The 8,685-nt window shown below is 41.2% G+C and overlaps 1 protein-coding gene across 1 annotated transcript in view; it reads left to right on the top strand.

Moving 5' to 3' along the window:
- RPAP2 (RNA polymerase II associated protein 2) overlaps positions 1-4,970 on the top strand; it is a 78,066-nt gene extending 73,096 nt beyond the window's left edge. The window contains exon 12 of the mRNA XM_068242611.1: positions 4,745-4,970. Coding sequence (XP_068098712.1) covers positions 4,745-4,898 — 154 coding nt within the window. The 3' untranslated portion in view covers positions 4,899-4,970. The remainder of the gene's footprint in view (positions 1-4,744) is intronic.
- The last annotated feature ends 3,715 nt before the right edge of the window (positions 4,971-8,685 follow it).

Below are 8,685 nucleotides of genomic sequence, written 5' to 3'. Positions count from 1 at the left end.
TATTTCATTATGTCTTTGTAATACTTCCAGTAAACTACGAAATACTTTTTGCCATTTAATTGTCCGTTTATTGAGAAATCTATGTTACAGTTAGAATTCTTTGAGCTGTTTTTCCTTCCGTTTTCCAGAGATTAGCAATGGCCTTCTCTTGTGGTTGTCACACAGATCAGAGACTGGGAGTCCTGCCTTTGTGTGCCAGAGAGGTTTGCAATCTCTTGCAGGATCAGTAATGGTGTGTTGTGATGTGACGCTGCTCACATGTGCTCCACACTTTATTTCTGATATCCTTGTCTCCCAGTATACAGGCCTAACCACACTGTCATCTTACCCTCCCAGAACTTCCTCTGTAGCCTTTGTGATCCTTTCCTTCTTGCTGAAATGCTTTGTGAGCACAATCCCCATCCAACTGAAACCCATCACTTGCACTGCTGAGTGTTCTCCTTTTTTTATAATTATTCCTCAGCAGTGCCCCCCTGTAAATGAGTGATACTCGGCTCAGATTCTCTTATGATAAGTGTAACAGTTGTGGTTATGTAATAGGAAACAGTCTTTAAAGGTCTCCGTCAAGAAGCAAATGGCCTATATTCAGAAATTTTCGATAATTCATCTAAAAGGTTATAGCTTTACAGTGGACCTGAGCTCTTGCACAGGGCAGAGGGAAAACAGAGATAAATACACTCTGTATGTATTTAGAGAGTTTAGCCTGTCTAAATCACCCTTAGCTGTGTCAGCTGGCTGCCTCGGCAAAGCAGCTAATTTGTTAACCCTAATTTGTTAACAATAAAGCAGGAAGTAGACACACTGCAGGATTTGTATCGGCTGTAACAAAGAAATGTTTTTTCTTTAAAGGTTATTGTGCTGTTGCTCATCTTTTAGAGCAGAGGGGTACTTCTGAGTTCAGGTCCACTTTAAACCGTTCAGAATTTAGAAAAATCCATGGTTTTACCAAAAGTTTTTTTTGTCTTTTTAATTGCAGAACAGGTTTAACACATCAGTTTTCCATTTATATCCTAGATTATTCAGATGTATGGATTGCTAATGTGCTAAAACAACTAGCTTGAATAAATTATGTCCTTAAATGTTCTTAAATATATATATATATATATATTATTATTTTTGTGCATTATCTTATCGTGATGTCTAGGAGGTTAGCACTTTTGGGGCTAGTCTAGATTAGGAGACCCAGCACAAAACTTTTATAGGTAAATTTGGATAATGTGATTGGGTGGATGGCACCCTCTCAAACAGATAAGTTTCAGATAGGTTGTAGTAAACTACGCCCACTCACAACAGTTTGTGCTGTAGTGGGTGCTGTGATTGTAGAGCACAGGTGTCAAACACAAGGCCCGTGGGCCAAATGTGGCCCTCCTTGCCATTTTATGTCCAGACAGGCCCCCCAGAGCTTCAAATGTGCATCATTTTAAGCAGTAAAACAACAAACACTGCCTTTGCAACCACAGGAGCACACACGAGACAGTATCAGGATAAGGTGGAGTGCAGCAACAACCCATGAAAACCACCCCCCTCCTCCCCCCACAGCAAAACTACCATGGGGCCTCCACTTGGCATTCAATCCCTCCTTGTCTAGCTAGTTCCCATGGTTTCCATTGCAAGTCAGATTTTGAATTTTCCAGAATCTAAGAGTAAAGGTGGCCATACACTGGTCGATTTGCCATCAGATTCGACCAACAGATAGATCCCTCTCTGATTGAATCTGATCAGAGAGGAATCGTATGGCTACCTTACTGCAAACAGATTGTGAACCGATTTCAGCCTGAAACCGTTCACAATCTGTGGTGGTGGTGGTGCTGCCGCCGCTTCCCCCCATCTCGCATACATTACCTGCTCCGCCGGCGCGACTCCCGTGTCTCCGCTCTTCTTCTCCGTCTCAGCTCTGGTCTTCAGGTCCAGCATGCTTTACTTCTTCCTGTCTGGGGGAAGTTTAAACAGTAGAGCGCCCTCTACTGCTTAAACTTCCTGCCGGGACAGGAAGAAGAGAAGCATGCCGGAGACCAGACCAGAGCAGAGACGGAGAAGAAGAGCGGAGACCAGGGAGTCGTGCCGGCGGAGCAGGTAATGTATTGCAGCTCTATTGCGTCGGTCGTCGGGCACTCGAACGCCGCTAGCGATGCGCTCTTTACCTGCGGGCGATCGACGGTTATTTTCCGCACGGCGCGATCGACGGGATCGGACGGAATGGATCGAAATTCGGCGTGTAGCGTGAACGATTGGCAGCAGATTCGATCCCAGTGATCGAATCTGCTGTCGAAACGGGCGCAAATCGGGCCAGTGTATGGCCAGCTTAAAGCTGGCCACTAACGGTCCAATTTCTAGCGAAAAATCGTTTGAGCGATCAGAAATTCTGATCAGATTGGTTGTAAATAATCTCCATTGGTGGACACAATCGATTATGAACGAGTGAAAAAAATGTCGCCCGAATGAATTTTTTGTCGAAAGAAAATTTGGATTTTCTTGGTGGTCGTGATAGATAGGAAGCAATGATTGGTTAGTTGATGGTGTAGTGAACGATTTTTCGTCCGATCAGAATTTCTGATCGCTCGAACGATTTTTCGCTAGAAATTGGACCGTTAGTGGCCACCTTAACACTGTAAAAAGGATTAGACAGGGTCATACCTTTTTAGAATTTGCATGCAATTTGTAAAGGTCTGAAAACACGTTTGTTGCAGATGTTATTCATTGCAATCACATCGCATTGTATTCCGATACATGCAAATTTACATTTGTAAATGTTCTGCATTTAAAAATTCAGAAAGCAGGTCTTTGTTTTTGTGTATGATGTGCAATTTGTGTTTCACTGCAGATTAATGGAATTGCAGAAAATTTGCAAGAAAAAAAAAGTTTTGCTTGAAAAGTTGCATGCGGTTTTGACGCAAATTAGTTTATTTTTTTTTTGTTTGTTTTTTTCAAAAATCCATTTTTATTTTTATTTTTTACATACAACAAGGCATACAAAGTGAAAACAGTCACAAGCAAATGGTGCCTTAAAGTAACAACCAAAGCAGGGAGTACATCAGAAACATGAAATGAACTGGGTACCCAAAACATTGTATCTGGGGACTCCTACCCAAGAGCTAGGGAGCATTATGCATACACAAATCGCCCATAAAGCTATAACACTGTAACATAAGTGAGGACAAATTAGATCTTTTTTCATGTAAATTTGCTTCAATATTATTCCCCAAAAAAATCATAATTCAAAATTGCAAAAATGTGCACGAATATTCATTTAAACAATTACAAACGCAGAATCTTGCATGCAGAAAATCACATGATTTTTCCACAAGAACAAGTGTGAATGGCCCCTTACTTTTACAGAAGTCTTGTGTACCATTTTGCCATCTGCACGGCTAAGCGATTCAGATGTGTACTCGCATCACAGCTCTCGCCGGCCCTCAGAGGGAAATCTGCTTTTATATAATGATGAAAAATGTTAGGATTGAAGTTGCTTTGTCTCCGAGAATATAAAAGTAATCTCGATCTTGGATAAAGTGCAGGATTGTGATTCTTCTCTGTGGTTATTGATTGACTGTATCCCCTGCGTTTTTCCCATTCATATTTCATGTGCCCAGCGGCTGCAGGTGAAGTTGATGAAATAATCATTTGAAGATCTTGCTGAGAGTTTCACTGGAGCTTAAATGTTTGCCCAAAAATAGACTGTGAGGAGGTCAGATTTGTTGCACCACAGATGAGATTTTACATCTTTTTACATTTTACGTCTTTCACTAGATAGACATTTACCGTGTTTTGTTTTGTTTTAATTTTAAATCCAGTTTTTTGACCATTTGTGGCTTTTGAAGTTCACTCATATTTTTACAGTTATAATAAAAGTGTGTTTTTTTTCTGTTCTTCAGTTCCATGTCTCTAGTTCTGTGATATACTTAGAACAAGACAGTATACAAATGTCAACCACTATTCACAGCAACAGTGTATTCAACTAATTATTATTAAGACAAAAAGATCATACTCTTTTGTTGTTTGAGGAAACCTAAATCCAAATATATACAGAGATGTGTAACTGACTAAAAAAAAAATTGTATTTATTTAACTTTTTAAAATCCAGAATATGGGCCTTAAAGTGAACCCGAGGCTAACCTTAGGTCAATAAACAGATAATTGCCTAAGAAGATCCTCCGGAGACTTCCCGTGTCCACCTCACCTCTACCGCCACTCACCTGGGACCCTAGGGAAGATCTGGGTCGCCCTCCTCTTCAGTCATGAGCGCAGCCATGCTGCTCCTGTGTGAGCATGGCCGCACCACTGCAGTAGCATAAAGCCACTCATGTACTAGTGGCTCCGGGTTACTGCGTAGGCGTGGCCGTACTTGTGCAGGTGCAGCCATTAGACTATGTATGGTGGGGAATAAATGAGAAGCTTCGGTGAGGGATCGTTAGCAATTTCACTATATAATCTATGAAGTGCTCTGGAAGATATCAGCACTGTATAAATGCATAATGGAAATTATTAATGTCTTCTGGAATGATCTGAGAAAGCCCTGGGGCCTATTGTTTAGACACCTACTCATTTGTATTCTGTATAGAGCCTTGTGGGTGCGTTTGGTTTGTCAACTTTCCTCTGCTTCCCCCTCAACCCTCAGACACCCCCACCACTATGAGCCTAAATATTACTCATATGTACAAATGCACTGTTTTATAAATCATTTCTAGAAGACTGGTGATGTACAGCTTAAAGAATTAGATCAACTGTGATGTTCTTTCTCTTTCAGGTTATTACCCACAATGCCGCTGCACAAAGACTCACAGCAGAGCCCAGTGTACACAGAGTTCATATCCAGGCTCTTAAAAGAATTGCACTTTCAAAGTGAAGATCTGGAGTTTCTGAAAAAGAAATTTGCCCGTAAAACGCTATCTTCAGTGTAATCATGGCTGACCCAAAAATAATTTATTTTTATTAAGTGTCATTAAATAATGGCAAACAAAAAAAATTCACAACCCGTCCCGTGTCTCTATTACTGTATATTTAAAGGTAAACTAAATAGTACACACATCAGTTGAGTTTATAAATGTAAATGCAAAAAAAAAAAAAAAAAAAGATACTTATGAAATGTGAAGGCTGTAGATCCTATAGGGCCTTCCCTGTCCTCTCTTGTAGCCCTCATTCCAGTGCTGTCACCCCGTTTAATTTGCCACCTCATGAGGCTTCGGAAGCACTTGTGTACCGGAGTGCTTCCAAAGCCGGGTGGCTCTGTATTGCGCGAGTGCGCGCGCTCGTGCATGCGTGGTATGGAGCCACCCAGCTTTGGAAGCACTCGGGGCATGAGTGCTTCAGGAGCCTCCCAAGGGCTCACAGGCGTGTATTCGGCTAATTGGCCAAGTACACACAATGGGGGTGACAGCATTTCAATGAAGGGAGCAAGAGAAGACTGGGAAGGCTCTGGATCCTATGGAGAAAAATCTGTCTAAATTGGGAACACCTGGGGCCTGGTTCAGCTGCAACAGTTGCTAGCATTAAAGGCTAGATATTGCAGTGCATGCAAAGTCCTAAATGCATATTTCAATGAAGAAAATAGTGATGAGAATTAGCTGGTGAGGCAAAATCACCTAAGTAACCTCTTGTGGTGCCAGGGCTCTATTCTTCTGGTCCAGTTGGAGAGTTTAGATGTAGTGTGCGCTGTTTAACATAAAAAATGAAGGTAGATGAGTGTACACTTATTAACTGCTGCATGACTTAACTTTTGTTTTAAATAGATTTCATTTTTTAAAATGCTTTTTTTATTGCCACATTGGCCGGCTCTACTACCTGAACAAAAAACCAGCCCACGTGGTACATGACATGGGGGGTTTACAAGAGCAACACAAATATCTTTGCTGCCTTTTTTTAATGCCCCCTTGTTCATATAAGAGGGCTTCTCCTTATCTTAGGGAGGGGTAGCTATCTCCACATTTGTGGAGTCAGATCCGATGGAGGGGGTGCCTTATAATGGAATCATGGTGCCTGTTTTAATGAGGAAATACATGTAGGTTTGAAGGTGCACACCATCCTTAGTGTAGTCAGTTGCTTAGTAGGAGATAAATGGAACCTTGTATCAGCTGCACTTATATGCTAAGAATCTATTGTTATACCCCATCCCAAACCAACACCAGCCTGGAGTGCTGACACAAGATGGGTTGGGTCCATGAACTCATGCTGATGATGCAAATTCTGCTCCTTCCTTCTGTACCTCAGCAGTAATGGAGATTCCTTAGACCAGGATAAGTGATTGCAATCTTAAAGTTCCAAGTTATGATGTGCCCACTGGCTGACAGAAGTAGACCCTGACATACAAATTTTGAAATGCTTTTCTGCTGTGCATCTCAAGAATTTGTACATCAGGGTCTACTTCTCTTTTGATTGGGAGATTTGAAGAAATTATCAGTTTTAACACACGTGTGTTTGAGAGTGCAGCAATTTGGGGGGGAAAAGTTTGTAAATGTTGAAAAAGTTGGTTGGATAGAAATCCCTCCTGCATGGCAACCTGTCAACTTATGATAATTTTTGCATTTTCATAGAACCACATTTTCCACTGGCACATTTATCACCATAATCTTTCTCTGTACATCTATCAATATCTCATATGATCATTTGCTGTTTTATGTTAGTTACCACTGGTCACAACATTGCTACCACAACTGTATTTTGCTACAAACACTCAATAATTTCTGTTCATTAACTACATAAATAAATCAAGTACAATACAGTTACATATTATAATTCTAGAAAAAAAGCACAATTCCATATATATGATTTTCACACTACATGCTATACTCTCCATCTTTTCTTTATGTACATATACACACATACACACATACTCACATACTCTTTCATATTTCTATCCTTTTTGAAGTTTGGTATGTGCTAAATAGTTATATGTAATGTATCCTGGTTGAATACAATTTGACAATCCATCACACACCATACAATTTTTTGGTAAAGTTTGTCTGAATTTTCCAACATGTCCAATCTCAAAAAATTGAGAAAAACTAGAAATTCGGGCTGTTTTCTCAATCGGGGAAAAAAAAAACTTTCAATTTTTGGTACAACTGATCATTTTAATGCAGTTTGTTGGTCTTTAGACTATGATAGGGGACTATGGTAGGGATTCAATTGTGAGACCCTATGTGGGACATTTTGTGACGAGACTATATACTGTGCAAAGTGCTGCAGAAGATCTCAGTGCTATATACAGTGGGTTGCAAAAATATTCGGCCCCCTTGAAGTTTTCCACATTTTGTCACATTACTGCCACAAACATGCATCAATGTTATTGGAATTCCACGTGAAAGACCAATACAAAGTGGTGCGCATGTGAGAAGTGGATCGAAAATCATACATCATTCCAAACATTTTTTTACAAATAAATAACGGCAAAGTGGGGTGTGCGTAATTATTCGGCCCCCTGAGTCAATACTTTGTAGAACCACCTTTTGCTGCAATTACAACTGCCAGTCTTTTAGGGTATGTCTCTACCAGCTTTGCACATCTAGAGACTGAAATCTTTGCCCATCCTTCTTTGCAAAACAGCTCCAGCTCAGTCAGATTAGATGGACAGCGTTTGTGAACAGCAGTTTTCAGATCTTGCCACAGATTCTAGATTGGATTTAGATCTGGACTTTGACTGGGCCATTCTAACACATAGATATGTTTTGTTTTAAACCATTCCTTTGTTGCCCTGGCTTTATGTTTAGGGTCGTTGTCCTGCTGGAAGGTGAACCTCCGCCCCAGTCTCAAGTCTTTTGCAGTCTCCAAGAGGTTTTCTTCCAAGCTTGCCCTGTATTTGGCTCCATCCATCTTCCCATCAACTCTAACCAGCTTCCCTGTCCCTGCTAAAGAGATGCACCCCCTGAGCATGATGCTGCCACCACCATATTTGATAGTGGGGATGGTGTGTTCAGAGTGATGTGCAGTGTTAGTTTTCTGCCACACACAGCGTTTTGCATTTTGGCCAAAAAGTTCCATTTTGGTCTCATCTGACCAGAGCACCTTCTTCCACATGGTTGCTGTGTCCCCCACATGGTTTGTGGCAAACTGCAAACGGGACGACTTATGCTTTCTGTTAACAATGCCTTTCTTCTTGCCACTCTTCCATAAAGGCCAACTTTGTACAGTGCATGACTAATAATTGTCCGATGGACAGAGTCTCCCACTTGATCTGTAGATCTCTGCAGCCCGTCCAGAGTCACCATGGGCCTCTTGACTGCATTTCTGATCAGCGCTCTCCTTCTTCGGCCTGTGAGTTTAGGTGGATGGCCTTGTCTTGGTAGGTTTACAGTTGTGCCATACTCCTTCCATTTCTGAATGATCGCTTGAACAGTGCTCCGTGGGATGTTCAAGGCTTTGGAAATCTTTTTGTAGCCTAAGCCTGCTTTAAATTTCTCAATAACTTGATCCCTGACCTGTCTTGGACCTGTCTTGTGTGTTCTTTGGACTTCACGGTGTTGTTGCTCCCAATATTCTCTTACACAACCGCTGAGGCCCTCACAGAGCAGCTGTATTTGTACTGACATTAGATTACACACAGGTGCACTCTATTTAGTCATTAGCACTCATCAGGCAATGTCTATAGGCAACTGACTGCACTCAGATCAAAGGGGGCCGAATAATTATGCACACACCACTTTGCAGTTATTTATTTGTAAAAAATGTTTGGAATCATGTTTGATTTTCGTT

Source organism: Hyperolius riggenbachi, chromosome 6 (assembly GCF_040937935.1).
Source record: "Hyperolius riggenbachi isolate aHypRig1 chromosome 6, aHypRig1.pri, whole genome shotgun sequence".
NCBI classification, from domain to species: domain Eukaryota; kingdom Metazoa; phylum Chordata; class Amphibia; order Anura; family Hyperoliidae; genus Hyperolius; species Hyperolius riggenbachi.
Note: the sequence above shows the minus strand (reverse complement) of the source record. Positions and strands in the feature narration are given on the sequence as shown.